The sequence below is a fragment of the Anguilla rostrata genome, chromosome 7 (assembly GCF_018555375.3).
Source record: "Anguilla rostrata isolate EN2019 chromosome 7, ASM1855537v3, whole genome shotgun sequence".
Taxonomy (NCBI): domain Eukaryota; kingdom Metazoa; phylum Chordata; class Actinopteri; order Anguilliformes; family Anguillidae; genus Anguilla; species Anguilla rostrata.
In genome coordinates this window covers 13,244,712-13,272,337 of record NC_057939.1, presented here as the reverse complement: position 1 = coordinate 13,272,337, position 27,626 = coordinate 13,244,712, and the positions used below count along the sequence as shown (strand labels likewise).

The 27,626-nt window shown below is 43.7% G+C and overlaps 4 protein-coding genes across 12 annotated transcripts in view; 2 read left to right on the top strand and 2 right to left on the bottom strand.

Moving 5' to 3' along the window:
- The window catches only part of bcl2l13 (BCL2 like 13), a 29,629-nt gene extending 23,087 nt beyond the window's left edge, over positions 1-6,542 (bottom strand). Inside the window, exons 1-2 of one of the 5 annotated variants that reach the window (XM_064342912.1) lie at positions 6,393-6,542; positions 3,728-3,913 (exon numbers count right to left, since the gene is read on the bottom strand). In XM_064342912.1, coding sequence (XP_064198982.1) covers positions 3,728-3,854 — 127 coding nt within the window. In that variant the 5' untranslated portion in view covers positions 3,855-3,913; positions 6,393-6,542. The other 4 variants (XM_064342910.1, XM_064342911.1, XM_064342914.1 and 1 more) reach the window with 4 other exon arrangements.
- A 72-nt stretch (positions 6,543-6,614) lies between these two features.
- Positions 6,615-13,406, top strand: LOC135259056 (V-type proton ATPase subunit E 1-like). Its single transcript, XM_064342922.1, has 9 exons — positions 6,615-6,914; positions 8,931-8,996; positions 9,335-9,444; positions 9,875-9,941; positions 10,058-10,147; positions 10,455-10,523; positions 10,756-10,850; positions 11,044-11,131; positions 12,274-13,406. The coding sequence occupies exons 1-9, from the start codon at positions 6,882-6,884 to the stop codon at positions 12,334-12,336; spliced, it is 681 nt and encodes a 226-aa protein (XP_064198992.1). The 5' UTR covers positions 6,615-6,881; the 3' UTR covers positions 12,337-13,406.
- On the bottom strand, positions 12,423-21,667 carry slc25a18 (solute carrier family 25 member 18). Of its 5 annotated transcripts, none has more exons than XM_064342916.1 (10): positions 21,513-21,667; positions 19,772-19,905; positions 19,461-19,583; positions 18,990-19,045; positions 18,536-18,626; positions 18,198-18,313; positions 17,840-18,014; positions 15,729-15,901; positions 15,192-15,267; positions 12,423-15,073 (listed from the first exon to the last, which is right to left on the bottom strand). In XM_064342916.1, the coding sequence occupies exons 2-10, from the start codon at positions 19,789-19,791 to the stop codon at positions 14,932-14,934; spliced, it is 972 nt and encodes a 323-aa protein (XP_064198986.1). In that variant the 5' UTR covers positions 19,792-19,905; positions 21,513-21,667; the 3' UTR covers positions 12,423-14,931. The 5 variants fall into 5 exon arrangements, with proteins under 5 accessions (XP_064198986.1, XP_064198989.1, XP_064198987.1 ...); XM_064342919.1 differs by having other exon boundaries at positions 19,772-19,901; positions 21,513-21,654; XM_064342917.1 differs by having other exon boundaries at positions 21,430-21,647.
- Positions 21,668-25,213: 3,546 nt separating this feature from the next.
- LOC135259046 (chromatin remodeling regulator CECR2) overlaps positions 25,214-27,626 on the top strand; it is a 38,422-nt gene continuing 36,009 nt past the window's right edge. Inside the window, exon 1 of the mRNA XM_064342901.1 lies at positions 25,214-25,504. Within this exon, the coding sequence (XP_064198971.1) occupies positions 25,385-25,504 (120 nt within the window). The 5' untranslated portion in view covers positions 25,214-25,384. The remainder of the gene's footprint in view (positions 25,505-27,626) is intronic.

The window sequence follows — 27,626 nt, the reverse complement described above, 5'->3', positions numbered from 1 at the left end:
TCAAACATGGCTCTGCCCTTTCCATTAGGCTCTGCCCTTGCCCACTTCATAAAGCAGCGCTAAAGCTTTGACATTCACCTGTCTGCTAGCATTTTGAAAAACAGAGAACAAAGTCAAAGTGCAGTGAAGCCAAGGATCTGTTCTGTTCAGCCACCAGTCCTCTGCCACAGTCAGCATTAGGTGGTGTACTAACTGTGCACTGGGAGTATGCATACATACCTATATAATGCTTTAGTTGAGAGTTAAACAGACATCGGGGCAAAGTTCGAAAAGGTCAGGAAGTACAACAAACTCAACCAAGAGGCAAAGAACTTTGGAACCACACAAGTCGACGCAGGGTCAATCTTTTACACAACGAGCTTATCTGTACTGAACAGGAGACCCTCATGGGCAACAGGACAGGACATAATGGTCCACAGTTGTTCCTAAGAATAAAGCGTTGCTCACGTTCCCAAACTGGCAGGGGACATGGCAGTAATAGGACCACATGTATCACTGCATATTCTAAATTGAGAGATAAAGAATTAAGAGATGCAAACTGGTTAGAAGCTATGTCTATCTTAGGATAGCTGGAGGTCAGGACCTTATGGGAACTGGAGTTCTTGTTGCAATAACAGCACTGTATGTACATTAAACAGACCGTATGGGGAACATGCAGTCGTCACAGGCAGGGCTGTGCCATGTGACCGGCTAGCAGGATGTGACTCACACAGAGCTTAGACAACCCCCCACCCCCGCCCCATCCATTCTTGCAGCCTAGGCAACACGTACAGCTGCAGGCTCAGCCCGATCACACACTGGCGAATTATTCATGCGGCCGGCAGCCCAGAACACAGGCAGGAGGACGACAGGGAGGGATGGCGGTGAGCCATTCCCTTTGTACGCCCGTGTAGAAGCGCTCATTCAACCATTCATGACGCGAGCAGAGGCTTCAGAGAGCGCATGTGCAAGGGAGGGACACGGAGAGCGCGAACGTAACTCCGCTTCAGGAGTCACAGTCCACCGAAAGTACAATGCGAGAGGGAGAGAAGAAAGAGAGGGAGGAGGAGGGAGAGAAAAGAGATATGCCATCCTTTGCTAATTTAGCTGTCGTTAGTGTATGCCCACCCTGGAAACCGTACTCCATGTGGTGCAAACCGAGCCCGGGCTACACCCCTCCTCCTCCCCCCCACACAGCAGAGGCCTGGCTCTCAAAATGATCCTGCCATTTTGCCTCATGCAAATGGCAGTGAGCACCACTGCAGTCACATGCACACATGCAAAAGCACGGTAGCGCATTCACGCACACGCGCACACGCGCACACACACACACACACACACACGTGCGCTGCACGCTGTGACAATGCCGTTTCCTTTCCCCTCTCGGTCGGAGTGCTGGGTCAGCGTTTGAGCCAGAGCTTCTGCAGCCAGAACCGCTCGCGTGCGAGTAATCGAACGGTGATTACCCGCGACAGCCCGTCAGAACTGGGAACGGCCCGAGCGGAAAGAGGGATCAAGCACTCATCTCTCCCTCTCTCCCTCCCTCAGTCCAGACCAGGAGGAAAAACGAGAGAGAGACGACTTCTTTCCGTGCCTGAAGCGCCTTGACCATGAGCCACCTTAGGGGACGAGGGCAACCTCATTCATATTCCATAGTAATCGGCACACAACCTAGACTTGCCTCATTTGCTGTCCCTCAGCCTTACTTCAGGGACAGGAAATCTTGAATAAACCTTTAGTGATGAATAAATGCTATGCAAATGCATTATAAATTGATGTCGCAAGCGAACATACGCCTGCAGCTCCACTTCCTATTAGAAAGCAATAATAAAAGGCTTGACCCAACACATCTGTTGGCCTTATACAGAACAGACCTGGCATCATGAAATTACCAAAACAATTGGGCCATCACATACTTTCTCAATGCTGAATAAAAAGCAGATAGAAGACAAACATTCAAGCCCTTAATCTCTGCATTATTACAGTACTTTTTAACAAACTGTCCATACTTCCTCCTCTTTTCACCTTTCTCTCACTTAGAATTTCAGAGCACATTTAGCATCTCCATTTGCCTTTGAAATGCTGTTCATTTCTTCTAAATGGGACATGCCTGCTTCTCCACTTGCTGGGCAGGTTGGCAAGCAATGCTTTATTGCAACACTTCACTGCGAGAGTTCACAGCTCAATCCCCTGGGAGACAGAGCTCCTGTGGGTTTATGGGTCCGCTTCTCAACAGCAAGCGGCACACCAATTAAACCCGGCTGATAAAATAAGTTTAAATGCACTGAAAACCCCCCCCCCAAAAAGCAGCACTGTGCTCCTCAGTGATTCCCTCCTATAAGTAGGCTGTCTTATCTTCTGACAAAGGTGTACCTGAGAAAAACAGAGTAAACGTGCAACTAACTTTATAACTACATTGCTCACCTATTTCCTGAAGGACAAACTGCAATCCTGGTTCAACTGACCTTAGCCTCAATAACAAAACTCTGAACAAACCAAAAGAGATTAAACTTACTTGGCTGGCCAGAGATTAATTTACGGACTTTAAAGGCTGCAGGCCTACCTCTCAGCATGCTACAATACAGAATTTATGGGCAAGTCTGCACATGTATACTCACTGTATCTGAATCCCCTACTCTTCCCCTAACCTCCAGTCCCAAAGTTCTGTGCATGCATACACAAATACACCATAATGAGGGCATCTGAAACATCGGGAGAGAATTTCAACATGACTATTGGCATATGATACAAGCCTATTGGCTTAGGATACTGCCTTTCCACGGACGGTCCCCAACCAATTCAATGACACCAACAGCTTTTCCGATTATGAAGCGAGAAATTTCCTACAATGCTTAACCTGACAACGCAGCCGCATTCACTTCACGTGAACAGAAACCAACCAGTCTCCTTATGGCAGAGACATGAGCATCTCAGTTTGAGTGCATCCCAATGCTGAACACTTCAATGCCCTCTACCCAAAAATCATCTGTGGATGCCCCTTGCTGCCAGTAACACTTCATACTGAGGGCCACTCGAGGGCAAGGGGAAGGGGTGAGACTGCAACGCCCATTTGGATACTGCCTTTCCACAGACGGTCCCTCGCCAAAGGTCAGCCTGCACTACCCTGTCCTGGGACTGGCGGCGCAAGGTTGACTCTGACTGTAAAACACAAGATCCCTGTGGTAGCTTCTGTATACTAAACATAGGCGACAGTGTAGCCATCAAACTATTGATTTTTCACACTGTAGCTGAAACGCATGCAATCCTCCATTTTACTCACTTGCAAGACAGTGGCACACTACAGACCACTTGCATTTTCCACTTTGGACAACAGTTAAGAGTCAAACACCATAACTGCCGTCAGAGCTGGGGCTCAGTACTACGATATCTTGACTATAGGGCCAAGCCTGCACTCGTGACAGGCACCTGCACAGAGAAATTTAGTGTCCATGCCATCAGAGAGGAGAACCCACACACCAACCAAGAACGCTTGGGAGAATGGCATACTGTGCCCCTCGTCATGGTGACATCCATCACTTCCTGCCTTCTTTGGATGAGCTTTGCGGCCCGACGTGCCACAGTGTAAAATAAATATTTCTTCTCTGAGGAGAAAAATGCCAGAGCAAACCCATCTGATTTTGTTTTAGTGCTTGTGATGACCAGATCCAGGGTGTACAGAGAGCTTGGTCTTCCTTGTTCACAGTCCCTTTTCCCTCCCATATTCCCAGTCTCAACCTCACCCTCTTACCTTCAGCAGCAGGGCCATGCATTCCCTGAGACCTGGCAGGTGGGAGCAGGCCCAAGTAGTTGAGAACAACGAACTTGGTCTCATAGTGGAACCCCTCAGGCACAGTGGTGGAGCCAACAGCAGCCATTGAAGAGGAGTGTCAGGCTTCGAGGAACATGCAGTCAAATCCAGTCTATTCACAGCCTCCTAAGAAAGACCACAAAATACAGGAAAATTATGGTTGCAATTAACCTGGAACTTTAAAAAGAAAATTCATTCATATAAATACAAAGATCGATCGTTTACTTTAAATAGAAAGAAGGAATAACCAATGAGCTAAAACTATGCCAAATGCAATCTCACTACATTCTGAAGTATAACCAATGCGAAATCAGGGAAACTTCGCCGCGTGTGCTGTCTGGAATCGGCAGAAAGCTACAACACTAAACGGGTAGCAACAGTTCACAGCTGGCACGGGGTGGCAACAGGGTAGGTGTTGCATTTCACGTGGGGCCGAGTCAGACACGTGCGACACTAAGTTGAGAGAGTGTAGCACCAGTTGTCATTCAAAATCCGTTCACGAATAGGCCTACGGCGTGATCTTACATATTTATACCCGCGGCGCCCAAGCATCTAGTTAATATAAGGGGTAACGTTGGATGACCTGGCTACTAACGCACAAAAGCTGACCTGCATTATTTCCAAGATTCCTTACTTAATCCTGCGTGGAAATTGTTACAACTGCTTAATACAAGTTACTGTCGCTTCAGAAGCTGTGATGAGACCACATGGATACAAATGCATTCACTTGGATAATATTGATTCTGTATTTGTGACTTTCAAAAGAACCAGACAAACAGGTTTCTTTAACAATGGTCAGTTTAACTGGCTGGATAGAAACGGATTACGAAACAAAAAAAAGAAAGAGAAAACATTCCTGCTAGTCTATGATTACTACATTAGCTAGTACTATAACATATATGTTAGCTGATACACTCACTAGATATAAAAACAACCATGTATAATTAGTCAAAATATTCACCTATACAAGTTCCAAACAAACTCACAAACTGATAATGTTTCCACACTGTCTATCTAGCAAGCTGCTATAGCCTACAGCACGCGCATGCAGCTCAGGAGGGCATTGCATCCACATTGTGTGACTACCACATTGTTCCCCCTGCTAACCACACCTACCTTACTCCTATCGTTTCTTCACAATTGAGATCTTACAACGAAGTATAAATCAAATGCAGCAACCGATAACTGTATCCACAAGAAACAGTCGCGCAATTCCGTTAGTCAGTCATCTAGTTTCATTCCCTTTGCTGAATGGCACATTCAGTCCACACAAAGACGTGCTGTGCCACATGAACCACAAAACGCCTCCCTTACAAACCTGTTAGCTACTTAGCTAGCCACCCTTTTCCGCTGTGCCGCTCGGCAATTTGCAGGTCAACGCTTCCCTTCCGAGGTTGAAACCCTCTATGTTATGTATTGCGTCCCACCGGTTCCTAATTTAGAGTCCAGGCAGCCATCATGCAGGCAGGACAGAAGCACAACGAGACACTTCATGCAGCGGCTGTTTTTTTTTTTTTTTTTTTGGGGGGGGGGGTCAAAGGGCGTATCTAACGAACACATTTCTTCACAAAGAAATAGAAAAAATGATTAAATTAAAGCTAATGATGCGCTAATCACTGTTTCATTTTCTTCCGACACGACAAGGAAAATGCTCGTACATGTGTTCAGTGTCAAAAGCTTCCAAATGCATGGTTGTTCGCAGCATACTTTAGACAAGTAAGTATAGTCTGTAGAAAGGTGACCTTGATTATATTCGTGCCGTCACCACTCTCCTTGGTTGGTTATTGTACATGTAGCTACGTACTGCTGTTAGTCCCTTAATTTAGTAGTAATTCGTTGTTTTCCATTATAATATGCTACAAAATATAGCAACCAAGCAACCCCGCCCCCACGGCTGTCGGATTAAGCGATTAAAACAAACTATCTGACAAGGTCTTATCTATGAGATAATATGTTTTTGATGAATTACGAGTATGCGCAACCTAGATGTTGAGTTGAAAATAGCATTAAACCATGGCATGCTGCCACCACGTGGACCATGCACAATGTCGTACAGTAGTTAAGTGTCAGTTCTACGCCACGAAGATTCCATAAAATGATATCCGTGACTAGAAATTCTGAATGAGTGCAAAAAAGTTAATCCACGTTTCAACTAGATATTTTAAAACCTAGGTTGTGATTTACTGGTGTTCTACTGTTATTATCAGAATTGTGTATGTCGTTTTGATTATAAAAATATGAATACGAATATTAATATTATTAGTATTGAGATGTTTCATAATTCCATTAATTTTAATAACGTTGACAGTATTACTACCTGTAGTAACTGAATGTTACGTAATCGGCTATACAAGCGCAACTATTTTAGACAATATGTCGACTGCATCATGACTTTGACCGTCAGAGTACATTCCGAGGTTTGGGGCACCTGGGAACCTGTCAGATCATACAACCATTACCCCCAAACTTGAAAACAGAAAAAATAGACTGTGTTAGGCGTTGTGACTTAAACATACAGGTGATGCACACCACTTCTTTATACTATGCATAATATACGGTAATCACATACAGATGACCAAACGCTTTACATTTTTAATTTTCTTACCGCTTAGCAGGCTACAAATTGTCTATCAAACTATCTCTAAATATTAGGTTTCATCGAAAGCGCTTTCCTATTCCATATGTAACGCACTCACGAAATTACAAAAGTTCTGAGGACGCACTATATTACTACTCCCTCTACACGTGACAACACGCAATCGATGCTGATTGGTCCGCGGCAACTCACCCGGAAATATTTATCACGTGATAAGGGCTGCTTATGCCTGTGAATCAGCTGATCCACCCTGTAGGTCCGTGACTGCGGCAAGAAAAAAAAAACACTGTACTGCTGTCATCGGGGGCTCGGGAGGCTGTGTCTTACAGAAATAGGCAAAGCCGGGGGAAAATTATATACACTTTGAGACTTTAGTTGTTGCAAGTTACCTGCGTTTCTTAGCTGAGGAACATCTGGACCCATTCTATATTCAGCGAAATCTAGCTATTGTAGCCATCTAGCAGCGTTGCTACCTGAAATCCTCTTAACACTACAACCATGGCGCTCAGTGATGCCGACGTACAGAAGCAGGTATTGTTGATTGATGAATTAACTATTATATACCTTCAAAACTCGTAATTTGGTAAAGTGTTTGGGCTAACAATCTAGCGACCTGAATACCGATTTAGCTAACAGCTAGTTTTTGTTCTTACATATTTCATTCAATGTCAGTTAGCAGGCTTGGTGGCTAGCTAGCCGACGTTTAGAGTCCAGTAGCGTCGTTAACTGACCCAGATCGCTAGTTGCCTAGTTATTCAGATGGTTACATACCAAAGGACATTTCGTTAAATGATAGTCGGTCAAGTTAACTGTTCTTTACTGATCGGTGTTGTTTTCATGAGAATATTTCTTCTAAAACCCATCTGTATAGTCCCAGGTTGGATATGTTATTTTAGTAGGCCCGTCTCCAGCTATATCTGCACAACCTATATTTTTGCTTCTTGGATAATTGAGAGTCTTTAAAATGATCTTTGCGAATATATTTGTTGTAGGTTCCGCCCAAGTTACATTAAAACTTTTGAGTGTTCTTGGTTTGGGTCAAAATTACATTCAATGGCAAAAGCACAATCAATCAATCAATCAATCAATCAAAACTTTATTTCGGACTCAAGGTCCGTGGGTTTCATAGCTGTGGGTTGCCATCGTTTTGTATGCATACTCATCATATGTCAAATGTGAGTTTGACTGGATTGAATCCGAATTTTGAAATTGCAATGGTGTTATTGAATTGATCAACATTAACTTAAAGTCTGTTTTGTGATCAAACGAATAGATGACCATTTTAAATATTACTTTGAGGAATCTGACGTCTGAGCACATTTGTAGTCTCAATAAATCAATCAATCAATGCTCATAAATACCGCCGACCTTCACGAACACAGCCATAGTGGGTACTGTTGAAAGAGGAATTGTGAGCAATTGTCACATGGAAATCCCATGGTTATGAGTGAAGAGGAACTAGGTAGTGTGCCCTGTTCCACACAGGGGCAGCAACGTTAAAGTTTTATTTATCATTACTAACTAGCCTACTCCTTTCTTAATCCCTGAACCAAACTGAAATTGATTTCATGTTACAAGGATGGCCCCATTGAGCGCACAGTGTCGCAGTTATCCTGAACAAATAGGCCTACGATTTTCAGGAGCTGTAGCTGTGTGGGGTGCTATTGATATGAACATTTACAGTGCCAGCATGCGCGTTTGAAAATTTTTTTGTTTGCTTAATGGGGAAGTACAGTATTAAGAAACATGTGTCTGAAACTAGCATGTAACTTGATGAGAGACAAAAGTTGTGGCAGAACTGGGTCGGAGGAGAATTAATTCCATATTTGTTGTGTTTCTTTTATACTCATGTCTCGAGCTCCACTCAGGCTGAAAGCATTTAATTTTGTTTTGTTTTACTAGATTCCTCCTCTCAGACTAGAAATAGTGCATCAGGGAGTCCTCTTTTTAAAAACACTTTAGAGATCAATATGCAATTAGTTTTTGGTACACTGGGCTTCACTCTGGCCTGTAATATGAATATTGTTGACTGGACTGAGCTCTTCCTGTCTGAAAATATACTCATTTTTCTTCTGTCCTTACATTATATGTATAACGTTGCACTCTGGTGTTTAGTCCTGGCCCCGGTCCACACTTGGAGCAAGCACACGCATTCCACACCTCAATGGCAGTGTGAAGAGGGGAGGGGTCTTTAACTCTGCTCTCACAACTTGGTTATGTGTCCCTCTTAATATTTTGTTTGACACAGATAATCCTACAACATATTAAAAAGGTATAGTTTGCTTTGATGGCCCAACAAGCATGTCTGGATACGCCATATAGTAAATGGTTTAACGTTTGTTGGTTTAGTCTGTTTTTCCAGAAGAGATCATAACATTCCCTGTCCTCTCACACCAAGCTGTGGAAGCTGAATTGTGTTCACTGATATTGAAGCTGGATGAAGGCAAGATGTCTGTTCCACTGGCACCAACATGCCATTTTTCATGAAACCATGAAATTGCAGCACTGTTTCTTTCGCCATCCCCCCCGCCTCCCCCTTTCTTGCAGATCAAGCATATGATGGCCTTCATTGAACAGGAGGCCAATGAGAAGGCAGAAGAAATCGATGCCAAGGTAACATTCCAATCTGCTTTTGTGTGGACACACACAATGTGATGTGTAAAGGGATGAAAATGAATTATACTGGAATGCTACACACTTGATCTATATAGTAATGAAACACTGGTGTTGCACTGTAATTTAATCTGTCCCTATGTGATTTTCCTCACTCGTTAGCCCACACTAAGACAAATAAGGTTACTTGTGTCTGTGTGCTGTCCATAACCGTTGGCCTGAGCGGTAGTCATGCACAGTACATGGGCTTCCCTGTATAAAGACCTGTGCTAAGCTAGCAAGTGTCTGAGCAGCAGGCAGCACTTTAGCATTGGTGTGTGTCTGTGTCTGCCCTGCAGGCAGAAGAGGAGTTCAACATCGAGAAGGGTCGCCTGGTACAGACCCAGAGGCTGAAGATCATGGAGTACTACGAGAAGAAGGAAAAGCAGATCGAGCAGCAGAAGAAAATGTGAGAGAGCTCGCTACCGTTTCATGCGTTGCATTCTTATCCGAGTTCTGTAAAACCATGTCTGTGGATAACACAAGGGGATTCTGCACTGCGCTAACATCCTTTTATAAGAGAACAACACTTAAATACACTTAAACTTTAAAATAACCTTATTTGATTAGATGGTGACCTGGACTGAAAACAAGTGCAGTGAAGGAAATGCTTACCACTGTGTTTGGGCAGCCTTGAGCTCTGTTTGAATCAGAGCCCTGCCTACTGTGTCCTGTGTCCTGTTTACTGCACACTGTTTAGTATGGTAATGTAGTGCGCAAAAAATATCCTCCATTCTATTTTTCCGACATACTGTGGAAGTGTCGTAAGACCTCCTGCCCTTGCTCACGTGTCATGATTCTGCATCACTGACAGTGGCTTTCCCTGTTTGCTCCCACAGACAGATGTCCAATCTGATGAACCAGGCTAGGCTTAAGGTGCTGAAGGCTCGCGATGACATGATCTCGGTCTGTATTTGTCATACCCTGCTTAGATGGTCATAGTTTGCCATTGTGCCGCTAACTACACTAACAGAAATGGGGTCCTCATGGAGTGTTCTCTGCCTCCCCCTGTATGTGTGCAGGATATGTTAAGCGAGGCACGTCAGAGGCTGGCCAAAGTGGCCAGTGATCCTTCAAGGTACCAGGGTCTGTTGGACGGTCTTGTTCTGCAGGTAAGATCCTCAACCTTTATTTGTATTTTTTAAATTAATAAAATAGTAGATTGTTTTTTTTTTTTTTTAACCCCACTATGTTTAAAACCGTAACAGTTTAGAACACAGGCCTGAGCTTAAAAAAATGAAAGAGGGGTTCTCATAATGCCACTTGGCTCATAAAAGACTGTCTCGTGGATCTTGTAGCTTACCATTTTCGGGGTAAACCTTCATTTTATAAAATAACTTTCTATTCCCTGGGATTATTTGAAATGCCCGTCCTTGTTTGTAGGCTCATTCAATCATCACAATGTTCTGTCACTCTCAGGGCTTCTATCAGCTGCTGGAGCCCAAAGTCACCATCCGCTGCCGTAAACAGGACCTGGCCATGGTGCAGGTGAGGCCTCTGTGGATCTCCCGGTTTTGTTTGCGAGTGTGAGGCCTTGTGGGGGATTGGGTTGGCCGCTGTGTGCTTGTGCATACACTGGAGTCATTCAGCAGGTGAAGAAATGATTTGTTTGTGTGCGCAAGCGTGTGGGAACATGGCGTGAGCGTTTGTACGTGCGAGAGAGAAAGAGGGACAAAGAGAGAGGCCAGTTTTGATGATGTCTTTTGTTTCTGTGATCCAGGCTGCCATACAGAAGAACAGCCCAATCTACCAGGCTTCTGTGAAGAACAGCATCGAAGTGCGCATTGATCAGAACAACTTCCTGTCCCCAGACATGTAGGCGCCATTTTGGTTTTCCTTTACTGGTAGCAGTAAATTAGCTAATGGTGTTTTAATATTCAGTATGGGTGCTGGTCAGTTCTGCTGTATAGACTCAGCATGAGGATGACCCATAGTGTGGATCAGGATGTCTGCATGAACGCTGCCACGTACGCACGGTGTCCAAACGGTGCTGTTTACCTCTGCACAGCTCTGGCGGTATTGAGATCTACAATGCTGACGGGAAGATAAAAGTGTCCAACACCCTGGAGAGCAGACTGGATCTCATGGCCCAGCAGGTGAGGGACGGAGGGGAGGGAGGGGGGGGGAGGGGGCAGAGGTGGTCGTGGGTTTGAGTGCTACTGCACCCAGAAACAGAGGCAAGGCTAGGGAGGGAGGAGATGCTCATTCCATGCTGGTCAATATGAATAGATCACCAACCATAGTCCTTTGGAAAACCCCTGAAAATATTTCCATCAGTAAGGTCAGGAAAGTCTTGGTTATGCGTCCCACAACTGTCTTTGGAAAGTAATGCAATTTGGAATTTTTCATTCTTTCATTTGCATTTAGCAGAGTTGTACTTTTTTTTTGTTGCACAAATTCACAAGCAGTGTCAAATTGGCTTTCTTGCTGCCATGTAGCAAGGAGGCACAAAGAGCTGTCTTTCTGCTGTACTCACCTCTGTGTACTTTGCATGTATGTGAAAATTGCATCATCGCAGCAGGGTGGGGACTCCTCCATGTGACACAGGGCGCATGCAAAATGAAGCCACCCAGAGATGAAGAATTTGAAAACAGGAAAAATGCATTTACAGTAATATGGCAACATATATTAAAAAAAAATAAATACAGTGTTTCCTATATGACACAAACATGTATGCTAGTAAAAGATCATTATGACAATAGGTATTATCATAAATAACTTTAAAGCACACAAATAAATAAATTAATAAATGAATGATGAATGAATATACTTTTAATTTGATCTTGTCACCAGCCAGCGGGACTTTTCTGCCATTGCAGTGCAGAATTAAAAGCACAGTCAGTAGATATGGACTGAGTGAGTGACTAGAGTGGTCCAGAGACTGAGGGCCTGATTTACTAAGCGCATGTAAAACCTTTTAGCACACACAAAACTAATAACACAGTCAATGATTTGTGCAAAACCAATACTGTGACCAATGATTGGTCATGTCATTTGTTTTGCGTGTGCTAAAAGGATTTGCACATGCTCAGTCCTCTCAAATCTGACCCTAAACCTGACCCTGCCAGTGCCAATTGTGCCTTGGATGTACTAGATGTCCATAGTGTTGCTTAGAATGGGAGTCATATCATTGTCCAGAATCTGCTTATAAACGGCCTGTTGAGGTTTTGGACAATACTATACTCTGCATCAATAGTGTGCTATTGCCCATTTACCAGAGCTGTCCTCTCCCTTGCAGATGATGCCTGAAATTCGAGTGGCGCTGTTTGGTGCCAACCAGAACCGCAAGTTCCTGGATTAGCGGACCGCGTGGTCTTGTGTCGGAGCCCACGGAGACAGAACCAACGCGTGCTTTCTACCATGCTGTTTTATTTGAATATAAATGTATTGGATTTCATTCCCGTGTCAGTGTTGTAAGGATACAAAGTGTGTTCGGCTGAAGTAGAAAAGCGCCCCCCCCCCCCCCCAATCCATTGTTTTGTGATGTTTTGTCCGTTTTGTGTTTTTTAATTTGCTTTTGTTCACTGAGAGAGTAAATTAATTAATAAAGAGGATATTTAAGAACAGCTGAGCAGGAACCGTGCATTAGTGCACAGGGAGACAGTTGTGTGCTGGGAACCGGACTCTCCGCAGTGCTGATCATGTGAGAGGGGGACTGGGTGCTGCTAGGGATTGTGGGGAGGAGGGGAGGGAGGGTTAGAGGTGAACCAGTTCAAACCGGTTGTGTCTATCTGACACAGACTGTGGTTCTCGAGTTTCAGTACTAAAGACCAATCCCCTGTTCCCTCGCATGTCTTTAGATAAGGCTCCCCCCGTTCATGCTGTGTGATATAGTGCCCCATCTCAGCATGGCCCAGCATGTGGCCTCTAGTGTCCCCCTGGGAGTTCTTTTTTTCCTGTCTCTTTCGGACGGTGAACACCTGTGTTAATATTAATCTGTACGAAACCGCATTAAATACATTCCTCACCATGTGACCTCCCGCCATTGTAATCCATCAGTCATTTGCACAGTGAAGACAGCTGCAGTAGTTTAAGGGGAAATGCTCTAATGGGGGGGGTTGAAGTCCAATTTTCTGGTTCCCGAGGACCTGTTCCAGCTACATGTTGTTCATATTCAGAACCTCTCCTTGATTTAAGTACTGTACATGTGTCTGACAATTTGCATCACTATTTATTTTATTCACTGAAATGAAATGGGATAGATGTCTTATTTTTTGTGGCATACTGAGTGTACTTGTGGTTCAAATACATATTAGAATATGTAGTTTACAGTGCTTTTAAAACAATGTTTCCTGTTAGGACATTGACATCTGCAGAGGATATACTGGTAATTATTGATGTGAAAATATACATATAAAAGAGTAACATTTGTGTCCGTTTCCTGCTTTTTTTGTTTGTGTTTTTTTTCAAAAACCATGATGTACTGATAGAGAACAGTTGAGTGATCTTTGCTCATTTGAAAGTCAGTACTGCCCCCTGGTGGAAATTCATTTGATAGCATCTGCTACATGAATTTTCAAGGTGATCCAGGAGGGGGAGCAGTTGAGACCTATAAGACCTATCCATCATTCGAATGATCCCCCTAAATTGAGTCTTAACTGAACATGTAACAATGTTATGCAATATTAGTGAATAGTAGCTACTAAATGGTAAGCATTGTGTGATCTAGCCACGTAGTTCATTTGCTCATAGCTTATATTAAAGGTGACACTGAAAAAGCTGGATGTACAGCTATATTCGAGATGCCACGATGATACTTTCTGTCACTCAGAGAACACCAACATGCCAGGATGCAGGGCTTCATTGCATTTATTCCTTTTACATTATATATAGTTTCATATTATACATATTGTGCATACAAACCGTAAAATAAGCATTAAAAAATAATCAAGCTAATGGAAACCCTGCCACCGTCTTGAGGACTGGGTCCTCCCCTCCTCCAGCGCTACACCGGTGACGGGTAGCGGCAGGTAGCCGGCGTAGCCCGACGGCACGCGCTGAAGGCGGGGAGCAGCGAGCTAAGTTTACAGCAGAGAGCCGCGGATTACGGATTTAGGAGAAGATTATCAGAAGACCCTGTCATACCCAGTTAGTGCCTCCCACTCAAGGAGCACAGTTAAGAGACCGGACTCCAAGATGGGAGAGGGCAGTTACCGGGGGAGAATCTCTTTACAGTACCGTGAAGAGTGCGTCGGCATCATCGCCAACAGTAACGGACAGCGATGGTGGCGGCGACAGCCTCGCTCTGCGCGCAGCAGACACTTCCCTTTTTATGTCATACTTCGACGGACGATAACATTACAATCCAGAAATCAAGTGGCGGTGTTCAACAAATACTTGTTTTAAATGAGAAAATAGGTTAACTCTCAGTTTGCCAAGAGACTGGCACTGAAAGTGATTGGCACAGCGTGTACACTCTCTGCAGCGCTGGAAAGCACTCCGCGCACAGCGAGGTCATGTCATCAGAACATGTGCATGTACTGTGTTATGTGAAAAAAATAAAATATACCGTGTTATGTGTTGTTTAGGAATAAATATAGAAATCTGAGAGAGTTAACATGCTCAACAGACCTGGACAAGCTTCTTTCTCTGATGCTGCACAACTTGTCGTGGAGTGGGGCATGAACACTAGACAGTTTAGACTCATACAGCTACTGAACCCTCTCTGGATATCCGCTTTAAGAAATTATGAGAGCACCATTAGTGTTCAATGTTGGGACAAATGTTGGCAGTCATACTCCTCCACTCTAATACTCTCTCACTCTCTCTCTCTCTCTCTCTCACTTTCTCTCGCGGCACTTACGTTCTACTCTGATAAATGACCAGGGCCCTACTCTCGCTTCACTGCAGAACGGAGCAGGTGGTTTGCACATGAAAAAAGGAACTCTGCCAGCTGCTATCCCAGCAGCCCTAGCACCCACTCCCCCACACCCAGGAAGTAGATCCCCTGTGCGATGCCGAAGAGAGGGGCGATGACCAGAGCGCGACACGCTGCCCCCTTCAGGAACGCAGATGGGCCCTCCCGACTCAGGATACGGCTGCACAAGAGAGAGGGCAATTACTGACACACACACACAAACACACAAACACACAGGAATGGACACACCCATATGCACAATTGGTAAGTGCTTTGTGGCTTCCTATTACATCTCTCACCGTGTGCAGTCAACAATGCCACGGTATGAGTCCTCCCCCACACCCTTCCGCAGCGTCTGCAGCCGTGTCTTTATCACTGAAAAATACACGCACACGTGAACATACACATGCACACACACACACAAAGCATATGCATGTGGGTCACATGCCAGTACCTTTGTTGTAAACCTCAAGGAGGACTAGAAATGAAATTCTGAATCCAAATACACAGGATTCACCTTTCACAGGACACTAAAGCGATGGTCATCACAATACTTATCCACACTGCCCCCACCGGGAAGCATTATTTTCCCACTTTCAGAGGTCATTCCTATGCAAACACCAACATGTGATTTACATGCACAGGCAGAGTTCCAGGAGATAACAGCCTGACACAGCTGTTGGGAGACAGCAGTGAAGCAGGCTCATCTACGCTTCAGCGTAGCGGAGGGTTTGGCAACAGCAGGTACAGTAAATGGCCCAATTTATTCGTTAATTAGCTGTGAGGATCTAAGGGGTTTTTTTTCGGCCGTCCTTCAGTCTGTGCCGCGGTCTCACCGTCCAACGGAGTAACGGCGACTGCAGCCACCGATCCGGCTGCGCAGCCAGCCACAAAGGACTGCAGGAAGGGGGCCCGCTCTTGAGCGTTGCCCTGGCAACCGCGCTCCCCCCGGCCCAGCGCGTTCAGGTTGGCAAACAGCGGGAAGTAGATCATGGAGAAGGGGACGTCCCTGAACAGAGGACGCGAGAGGGTCAGAGGTGCAGCCTCGCGGCAGAATGCGGCCAAGGGCAGCTGGGGTTCACACTGACAGTTCAACACATTTAATATCACACCGCAAAAACCTAATGTATCCATATTATGTCTAAAATATTAATCCTATATATAAAAACTGCAACCAGGGAGCAGGCAAAGTAAGGAAGTGTTGCGCTATGCTCCGCTGTGCTGTACAAATGACCAGGTCTGTGCCTCGTCTTCATCAGCCAGTAATGAGAGATCAGCAGATAGTGCTGGGAAGACACACCAGTCAATACGGTTAGAGTGAGATTAAATTATCTACAGCTCAACTCGGACAGGGACATGCGTGTATGTGTGTGTGTGTGTGCGTTCGTGTGTATGTGTAGAAGGGCATGTACAGTGGCTTGAACAATTTCCTATTTATTTCATATTTGTCACACTGAATGGTTTCAGATCTTTAGCTAAATTAGCTAGTAATATTAGACAATGGGAAACACAAAACACATTTATTCAATTATCATGTCATTTAATGAAAAAGTTATCAAACATCAATGTCACCCATGTGAAAAAATAATTCCCCCCTTAGTTACTTAATCGACCAATAAACCTAATTTAATTGATAATTAGATTCAGCTGATTGAACACTGACAGGCTCGATTTCAGCCAGCCCTGTTGAATCTAAACCTCACGCATTTTGAGCCTTACTATCAAAGTGAAGCAGTCAACACAAAGTTTCCACAAGCACACTATGCCACGATCAAAGGAAATTCCAGAAGAGATGAGAAAAAAAGTTTTTGAAATATATCAGTCTGGAAAGGATTACAAAGCAGTGGTTAATCTTCCCAGGAGTGGCTGGCCTGCCAAACTTTCTCCAAGGGCGCAACAGAAACTCATCCAGGAAGTCACAAAAGATCCCATAAAAACATCCAAAAAACTCTCTATCTTCAGCTAAGGTAAGTGTTCATGACTCCACAATAAGAAAGAGACTGAGCAAAAATGGGTTTCATGGGAGTGCAGCAAGGCAGAAACTACTGCTAACCAACAGAAACATCAATGCTCATCTCACATTTGCAGTAAAGCACCTGGATGCTTCCCAAGCCTTTTGAGATAATGTTCTGTGGACAGATGAGTCAAAAGTGGAACATTTTAGCAGGACACAGGTCCCATTATGTCTGGCATTAAGCCAAAACATTTCACAGTAAGAACATCATTCCAAAAGTCAAACGTGATGGTAGTGTGATGGTATGAGGGGATGCTTTGCTGCCTTGGGACCTGGACGACTTGCCATTATTGAAGTAACCATGGATTCTGTACCAGAAAATTCTTAAGGAGAACATCTGCTCATCTATATGTGAGCTAAAGCGGAAGTGTAATTGGGTTATGCAGCAAGACAATGATCCACAACACAAAAGCAAGTCCACGTCTGAATGGCTGAAAAGAAAAAAAATTAAAGTTTTGGAGTGGCCTAGACAACACTCTGATTTGAAGCCAATAGAGATACTGTGGAAGGACCTGAAATGAGAAGTTCATACTCCGAAACTGTTTTGAGGAAGTTCTGCAAAGAAGAATGGACTAAAATGCCCCCACAGTGATGTGAAAGACTGATATCGAATTACAGAACGTGTTTTTGTCGCAGTTATCGCTGCTAAAGGTAGTGCAACCAGTTTTTAAGTTAAAGGTGGCAACTGCTTTTTCACTTGGGTGATATGGGTGTTTGACAACTTCATTAAATAAATGAAATAACTTGAAAAATGTGTTCTGTGTTTACTCAGGTTCCCTTTGTCTAATATTACAGTACATTTTGTCTAAAGATAAGAAACCTTTCAGTGTGACAAATATACAATAATAGAGGAAATCAGGCAAATACTTTTAACGGGACTGTATATATATATACAGTATGTGTGTGTGTGTGTGTGTGGAGCTGTTATCTAACCTGAGCAATGTGGCCCCAGCTCCTCTGTATAGTCCAGTCAGTCCACGGGTCCTTAGTAGCTCTAGGGTGATTCTGGTGGCAGAAGGTCGAGGTGGAGGGGTAGGTTGACCAGGGGGTGGGGGGCCAGCTGCCAGCGAGGGGGCAGGAGCAGGCACAGCCATTGACCTCTGTACAGCTGTAAAATATCAAAAGATTGAGGAAAAAGCACAAAAGCTCTCATAGTTAAGCATTCATCACTGTCATAGACCTGAGCTATGTTTCAAAGAGCTCTTAGGAGACTGAGCATGGTCAGGACATTGATCGTGGATGCCTGAACTTCAGAAACACGTGAGAAAGTGGGGATGTCTGCAGCACCCACCCAGCCTCCCGGCATCCTGCAGCTGGATCTTCAGCATCTCCATGGGCGTGGTCACCACCACCTGGCAAGTTCCCGCCCCACAGCCTGCCAGGACCTCCCCCCACAGGGGTAACTGTCTTTAGGGATGCAGAGAAGGAAAGGGCACTTAGGCAGGGCATTGGAACCAGCCAGACCTAGCAGAGCAGCAAACTAACAGAGAAGCAACCTGACTGAGATGCTAAACCCCTAACCCTATGAGCCAGAGAAAAGTGGAGGAATGTTTTGCCTCATAGGGCTGGCCAGGAAAGAGGTGACCAAAAAACCATATTGAAAACTAAGAGAGGGAAAAGCATATTTACCCGTCCCTGGAGAGGTTCTGTCGGAAGACATCATTTGCAGCAAGTTTGATGGCTTTCTCTGGAGTTACAAGAGTGAGGTTCACTGCTGCCCCTGTAGAGTCAAGACCACTGAATCACACAGTGATGTACCTTCTACCACCCTGTACCAGCAGAGATACTAGGCCCATATTATATACCATAGTACTAGAGTTCCTGCAGCTTCACAGCATACAATTATAGACAATTACATCTATTGTAGTTTCATGCCACAATACACCAGTACAAATATCCTACACCAAACTAACCTACAATTATAGTCACAGCACAATACATCCGATTATTCCTGAGTACAGTTAAGACATCACAGATCAGCACTCTGCAACAGCCAAGTCCAACCTATTGTGCTATCCTGACAGCATACTGCAGCAGTTATTTTCCTCATGCAAAGCAATTCAAAACTTCAAATTGAAAGTACCTCGATACATTCCAAAGTAGCCTTCCCTCTTCACAGTCTGTGTCAAGCAGTCCAGCCTTCAAGTACAAAAATATTTTACACAGAGAAAATAATCATAAGAGTCAAGGGCTGGCTAACACCAATGATTTGCATTGTTGTTGAACGCACCCCTGATTTGAGTATATATTCGGTATGATGAATCACAGCCTTAACTTGAAGAAGTTAAAGAGTGAAAGAGAGTTGGAGCAACAATTAATTTGGGACCAACTAACTAGCACTCCTACTTGGACATGCATCATCAGAAAGTGCCATTACCACCTAGCTAGCTGTTTACATCATCAGCAAGTATGTTTGCAACAGTCGACACCTGTTTTGCTGTTGTATTGCTTTTCATAGTCAGTCAATCTCCTTGGATGAGGATGTTTCCAAAGCTAGTGCTTAGTGAAGACTGTGCAGCAGGGTGCCTTAGTGATTGGCCAGGCCAGTACTTACATCCCACTGTAGACCCGAGCACCCTGCTGATTCTGTAGGCGGGTCTTAGCCAGATCAATGGGAAACACGCAGGTCACTCCCACCAGCCCTGCCACACCCCCATTGATCAGCTTAGCTGGGAGACTGCAAGAGACAAGCAGACAGACACGTGCACACACACGTGCACATAATCGCACACATGCACATGTGCGCAAATACACACACCTGCACATATACACACAGCTTGATGGATTACCACTACACATTTAATTCATTCTGTATTATAGATTCAATTAGCAGAACAGATTTGCAAATTGAGGTGGAGGGGTTACCTGACTTTGTGCTGGGCCATCCTGTTCACTGGACACAGCAAAAGGCCAGCAGCTTCTCTCCACAGTCCCTGGCTCTCCCCACTATGTCCTCCTCCACTGCAGACAACTCCACCTCTTCACTCCCAATGACCTGTCTACCGCAATAACAATATCAGTATAGCACACTCTAGCACTGAACCAGTGTAGCTTAGTCTATCACTCAACCAGTACAGTGTATTTCCTAATACTACAAATATACAACTCAATCTATCTAGTACAGAAACAGTAGAGTTTATTCCCTAGTACATTAGCACCATACTGTACTGTAGCTCACTCTCTACCACTGCAACAGTATAGCCTACTCTCTCAATCACTGCAACAGTACCGTTCTCAGTGATAGTACCAGTGTGTAACCCTCTACCTGTTGCACTGCACCAGCATACTCTGCTTTCTCCATAACTGAAGGAACAGGAACACGATTTCATAGCAGACCAAGACAATGTATTATAAGGAGCCACCCACACACACACACAAAATATGTTGTTTTGTTCTATTTAACAGGAACTGTTCAAGATACACACCATTTTACCTAGTACTCAACATGTTTAATATCAATAAAACAAAGAGGCTAACATAAAATATTGAAGCACCTGGTAATCAAGTGCATACACAGAAGTAAAAGTCAATCCTTTTTCTCAGGGACTCCTTGACAGAGCACATCCGGCCAGTCAAAACATCTTTAAAACAGAAAAACTGTTGAAATTGTGACACATCAAAAAGGACAAATGAGGACAAACCGCTTTTTCACAGAACGCCAACTTAAAAACGACAAAGACAAGGCAGTCTTTATCCTGGTGCCAGAGCAGACAAGGTTGCACTAAGGAGAACCGCAAGAGGATTAGTTAGACCAGCTGCTACCTCTGTCATTTGGAACTTAACACGTTTCAAGCACTACACCTTGTAAACCAAGGGGGAAGGAAAATCAAATCTTTTCTGTTTTTTATTTTGCGACATTGATCATTGATGCAGTACAGTACGTCTAGCATGTTTGTACACAACTTTCACTCTCACGTTCTTCTTTCTCACTCACACGCGCTTTGATCACACATCCCTAATCTACAGCCCTCGTACCTGACTTCTTTTTCAGCATTGCTCTCCATCCACTCCCTTAATTTCCCTGCTCTCTACTCTCAGTCCCTCTTTTGCTGTTTCTGTCTTCCCACCCTTCATCTCCCCTTCACTTGCCTTCCCCCCTCCTCCAAATCTCACTTTACGTTTCATTGCATCCACCTGTTCCTCCTCACCTTCGCTTTGGAAACTTCTCATATCGCTCGCTCGCTCGCTTTCTGTCTGCCTCAGTGGAATGAATCCCTTCAAATCCAAATAACAGTGAGCTTCAATGGTGCAACATAAAGTGTTGTTGGAATAAAATAGAAACATGGAATAAATCACCAGGTTTGTCCTCTCTGTATCTGTCTTTCATTTGCTCTCTCCTATCTCCTCTCTCTCTCTTTCTCTCTCTCTCTGTGCTGTAAGACCGCAGCCGCATTCTACGCATGCCTTTCACTGAACCTCGCTGCGAAACTTTCTTTCAGCCACATTTGTTTCCCAGCCATCCCCTGCCAAACCGCAGACCAGCCCCAGCCCCAAACTCCCCGAAAACTGCGCTGCAAACTCACTGCAAACCTGGAGCTCTTTAGAAAACAAGGCGAGTTGTTCTTTTCTCTTCTCTTCTTGCAAAAAAAGTTCATTTGGAACTCACCCCCTTCAGTGCATCACATGAACAGCACACAACAGTCCACGTCCCTTCCCCTTCAACAATGCATGCAGCAACCGTAGTCAAGCGAAAGCGATCTGAGAGCCAGCCGCCGCTCAGGGGCTGTTACACAAACACAAGCATTGTCCCGATGCGTTAGTCCCTCCCTCCACCGGTGACTCTCTGTGACACGGCTATGGCAACACACAGCGCTCCACTATGAAACACCACACCACACAATCAGAGGACCACAGCAACAAAGCGCTCCGCCAGCACAAAAATAAATAAAACACAAAAGCAGCCTCTGAATGCAGCATGTGCATATATTGATTGCTGTCTATTGGAAAAAGATAACTGCAAACATTGCTCATTTGCAGCAACAAGGGCTTGCATAATAATCATGACATCAGGTGATTTTTTTGTAACAAATTTATGGGCCTCCAATGGTCCTCACAAATAATGAATTATCAATCCTTAAATCCCCACCAAATTAAATATATCAGGATATCTAATAGCGTAAAATAGTCTTTGACAGAAAGTTAGACAAGGATGATATACGATCCTTTAGCATTTCATCTGTGTAGGCTGACACATAGGGTTAAGATATGAATCTTTGGAGCCAAGCCAAGTGTAGTGAACCACAACATTCCAGCAACAGTACTTAACCACAGGGATAAGCAAACAGTTATTATTCATTAGTCACTAATGCTGCCCTAGTCTACACTAAAATGCACAATTTGGTCCCCTTACCTTAGGTTTTCTACATTTATGCCTTGGTGTGAGTATTGTAGATGGTCCCTGACTGAGGAGGAGGAGGACTGCTCTGGGCCAGTAACCAAGCCTCACTGGGAAGACCAATGGGAGAGCTGGGAGTGCAACGAATATGCTCCAGCTGCAGCAGTGAGTGGCCCCCAGAGCAAATGGTGTCAGGTTACACGAAGCCCCCACCCGCTCACACTCCCCCAAAAGCACACCCCTTGAGTACCGGCAGGGCAGACCCACAAATTGAGAAGGAGATGCCCTAGTTCTTTTGGTGTCAGGGTGACTTGGGGTCATTGCAGGGCTCTCTCTCCCAAACTGTCATAGCACAGAGGGGGTCAAGGGCTGCTGAAGGTTTCCCTGAAGTTCTGGGGAGCAAAACAATGCTGGATTACAATGTTCTGTTGTCAATGACCTGAATAAGTGACAGGTGATAAAAGGCACACTGGGCTCAGTTCATCTCACCTGTCTCTTATGATCTTTCTCAGGGGTCGATGCTCCAAAACCCTTTTAGGCACTGCTCTTTGTTCATCTACTTGAACTGGCCGGTTATAGTGGAGGTCCAATTTGCTTGGATTCAAAAGTACAATCACTGGCTAACACAAAGGTGGGTCTTAAATCTTAAATCTAAGATTTGCTACACCAGAACTTGTTCTGTCCATCCTTTGTCCATAGACTGTAGTATACTTTTGTTTGCATTTTGCATAATGAGGACCCAAGGTGGGTCAACATTCTCAACAGTATAAAGATTTATTTGCAAGCATATTAACAACTGTGCTCCTGAAACCCCTCTAGACTCCCCGTATTCAATGAAAAATCTGTGAAAATGACATGAAGCCTACAAAATTAATGTAACGTACAGCTGGTTGGAAAGAAACAAAAGGTTGTATGAGCTGCAATTCAACCCTTAAATGCATGGTGGATGCATACAATGGAATTAAAACCAAGGATGCAGAACGCAGGCTCACAGATGATCCAAATGTGGAACTTGATGTCTTAGATCAAAAAGATTGCATGAATTCACGGGTCATTAATAGTATATGTCTTTCGCAAAGTAAAGATGCTTCAGCCAAGACAGCAATGGAATGTTTTCTAACCCACGAACATAGCCCATTACCTGCTGAATAGGCTTCGCAATCGACAGGGTTGTTCATGTGTAGAAACAGCTTCTGCCTTAAGCGCGTAAGTTCGGCCACCTTGGACATCGCCTGGCTCTCTGTCTCCTAGCAACATCGCGGCAGAGATGGGGACGCCGGCTCCCCGGGGACTGGTGCCCATCACTGAATCGCACACACCGTGACAGCTGTTCACGACCAGCCTTGAGGTGAATGCGCAAACAACCCCAACGTCATTGAGAGGAGCTGTGTTAGAGTAGATGGTGGCTGCCCGTTTATTTCTCAAAGATTTGTGAATGCATGTTGAAAAATACGGAATTGATACTGCAACATCACCAGAGTTCTAATGTAGGATTATTAAGGAGACAAAGTTGTAGCTTACTCATTTACCTAGCTCACTTTTTACCTACAGGCGAGAAGTTCGGTGAGAATCATTCAGTAAGAATTATTGTCCTTTGTCTACGTACAAACGCATTTTTATATACAGGCAACTACATTAAATCTCAATAAACGAGATTTCAGTATTAAATGTCGCTTATGCTCTAACTTACTGTTCTGTTGAGATAAAATAATAATAATAATAATAATCTTGAGAAAAATGTAAGGTGTAGTTTACAATTGGCCAGTATCTATTAGTTTACAAAATTGTATCAGACTGCCGAGCCGAACCAGTACACTAGAATCACTAGACTTTGTCTCTAAGTGGAAACAAGTTGCTTTGCTACAGAAAACATCGCCTATCTTCGATGCATGTAGGCTAACATCAGGTGAATGACGGCAACAGACCCAAATGCGATACGTTCACGAAAGCGTATGGTCACGTTAATTCCAAATTGCAGTTAATATATTTTCTCCGGCTAGAGGGAGCTGAAGAGCGTCCCATAACTAATATCGACTTGAGGAGCTATGCGAGCCTATGCTTTTTTATAAAGTGTATAAAACTCGGACATGCTGACAATCCACTAGAATAAGATTTCACGCGGACGCGTGGCTATGTCGCTTATATACGCTTTAACATAGGTAATATTCTCACAGTTTCAGAACGATATATTCAAATGAGTCTTTTTTGAATGTTGACGTACACGTACCTCGAAATGTCCAACTTATCGAACAACAAAAACAAAGAAAAATGACACCTGCAACTGTCTTCAGCTTTTATAATTTCATTCTGAAAATAAATGCACGCTGAAACAATACAGGGTACAAAATATATGACGGCATAAAACGTAATTGGAGTTAGATAAAAAAATACAACAGTTAAATTCAAAAGCAGGTAGCAGTTGCGTTGTTATGTTTAAATTAGCTCATTTAGGTGTCTTGTGTAGTTGGCATGATTCAGAGCAAGAATTTCCAGGGAAGACATTCATTTTGATTGCAGGCACAAGCCATCGTGGCATGCTCTATCGAGCAATATAGGCCCCTTGCAGCAGTATCTCCTGAGATAACAACCCCCACCGCTCCCCACGACTTCTCTCTTCGCTTCTATTCCATCCTCTATTTCTCAGTGGATGCCTTCATGTGAACATGCCGAAGAGGCGCTTTTTTTCAAGCTAGTTCAAACCTTACGAGCATTCCCTTTAAATGGGGACCAATCTACCACGACGCGAAAGTGAGAGGTGTACCAAAGAAATAATCAAATCCATATAAATCTATCCCAATCAGAACATAAATAAATGTAGAGTTGTCGTATGTAATCTAATTAGTTTACAGAAAAGTATATTACATTAGAGTTACATTGATAATATTTAAATGATTACAGAAAAACCCATTCAGACTCCCCTCCGTGAGTTGAGTTGGTAGCGCCTCTCCATCTGCTCCCTACTTGTGAAATTCAGATTGAAACAGATTGTAGCACTCTCCGGGTTGCAATGGCAACTGACTGGATGGAACGTCAACAACAACTTTGTTCAATTTAAAGTTACAGTTTTACAAAATATTTCATACGTTGACTACAGGCACGATTTCTAATGTGAAAAACAAAGTTACACCATTTTCAGTTGGAAAATGTCCCAGGGATGTACAATTTCTGTGGAAGAGATCCAGTCTTGGTGGGAAGTCCCCGCCATAGCCCACTTCTGTTCGCTGTTCAGGACGGCATTCAGTCTACCAGACTTTGAAATTGAGGTAAAATTGAATAATGGATTTCGATAATTAATTCATTTATGAATGTGAATACGTATTATTATTTTAACACTATATATCGATAATCAGTTTGTTATTAACGATTCTTTCTGTTTATCTAACTAGCTAGGCAGCTAATCAATTCAGAACTTCCAAGCTTGCTAGCTAGCCCATAGCTCACTCATACCTGCTTGCGAGATCATTTGTTTTATCATGCCAAGTTAAGTATTAGATTTATTATGTGAAAAATAAGAGTTCAGCAGTTTGGTTACGATATATTTCATTCATTGCTATCAACGTATGAAGTTAGAAGTTTCACAAATAACATTGATTTATTATGACTGATAAAGTTGGACCATGTGGTTGGGCTCGTTTGTTTTCATTTTGTAAATCGGTGTTTTTATGTATCAGCTGAAGCAAAAGTGCTAATGAGCTCCCGATATGAACACGGCACAAGTATTCCCGGTATCAGATGAAAAATCTAATTCACGGTAGTATTTTCTTACGTTCATAAATTTCGCTTACTAAGTCTCTAGCTAGCAAGCTAACTAGCGAGATCGTTTGTGTTGGTCTGTTTGAATGGTCATATCGAATATTTTAATTCTTCGTAAGCCCGTAATGACGAACTGGTCACAATTTTTCATATCTAACTCTGTATTTTGTTGAAAGTAGTGTATCTTGATTTATGTTCGCTATATGGTTTTGAGTGATGTAAAAAGTCAAGTTCACGACATGAGTTTTGAGTTTATTGTTACCTAGCTAGCGAGCCAACAGCAACAGCTCCAGTTCGGGCATTGTTTCCTTCTCTCTGAAAACCCAGTTCCCTACCGTGTTCTTCGGAGCATGTGGTTTTATCCACCCTTTCATTCATGAAGACCGTTTGGTTCTCAAGCCATACAGAAAAAATGGTTTCTTTGAGGTATACTGCACACGCGGTTTATTTGCATGGATATAATTTGTGTAATATATCGCTCCTAGCTTAAAACGCATGGTTCTACCCTCGTTAAACTGTGTATTTAAATGTTTCCCATTAAAAGTTCACCGGGCAGTGTGTCAGATTCGTTTGGTTTTGGACAAACTCGACCATTCGTGTAGATTCAGTTTGATTTCTGTGAAGAGTGATTGGACCCCAGAAAAACTGGTAAGGTCAACATCATGCATCAACAACCACACCGTTTCCCCCCTCAACCCCCACCTCTCCGGAGAGCGAAAGAACCCCACGAACACATCGCTTTGTTATTGGGGGCGGGGGGGTGCACCACACGCTGTTTTTCAGTTTAAGGGAAGTTCAGTTGTTTTGCTTTGTTAAAGCGTCGTCCTGCGTTAAGACGAGTTTTCATTTTCGTATACTCTTCGATTGCTAACCGATCCGATGACATTCTGGTGAAATGAAACGCGAAATGAAAAATGCAGGTAGCTTGCTAGTTTACTTGGAGGTCTGAAGAAGTAAGCGGACGGGCAATTTTTGCGCTCATGTTTGCTTCTCCGAGGTGCTCTTTCTGCAGCTGTTCTGTGCGAATGATTTATTGCTGTGGAAGCGCATCACTTCACATCACACGCACTCTATCCATCGGAGCTGTATCGAGGAATATCTTTATTTGATTTGAGGGATCGTTTATTCAAAATTCCTCGACTCTACCAATGTGTTTACGGTTTTGAGATGCACGCTTTGCCGTCAATAGCTTTTCAATGTCCATGACTCCAGGTGTCGAGGTTGCCTCAGATATGCTACACTAAGGCGTCCTATGGATTTGACATCGTAATCAGATTGCACATTGTTAAAGCAAGGTCACTCACCGCGGCGCAGCGCGATGTATTTTCTTTGGTCTTTTATACGCTAGTCGGTAGCAGGATGCCCACGCATGTCTGAAACCTATGTATCCTAATATACAATTGTTTACGGACGCAGTCAGTAAACAAATGAGATTCGGTGATAACACTTAAATTGTTACCAAAGAAATATGGATTGTACTCTGTTTAAAGTGGGTGTACATATAACTTCAGTGTAATTGTTCTAGGATACCACATCATGTTCAAATCACTCAAAGCTATACTTTTTTCATTTTATTTCAAATGAAATTATAGTGTAATTGCATTGGATTACTGTTGTTTAAATACAATGTCA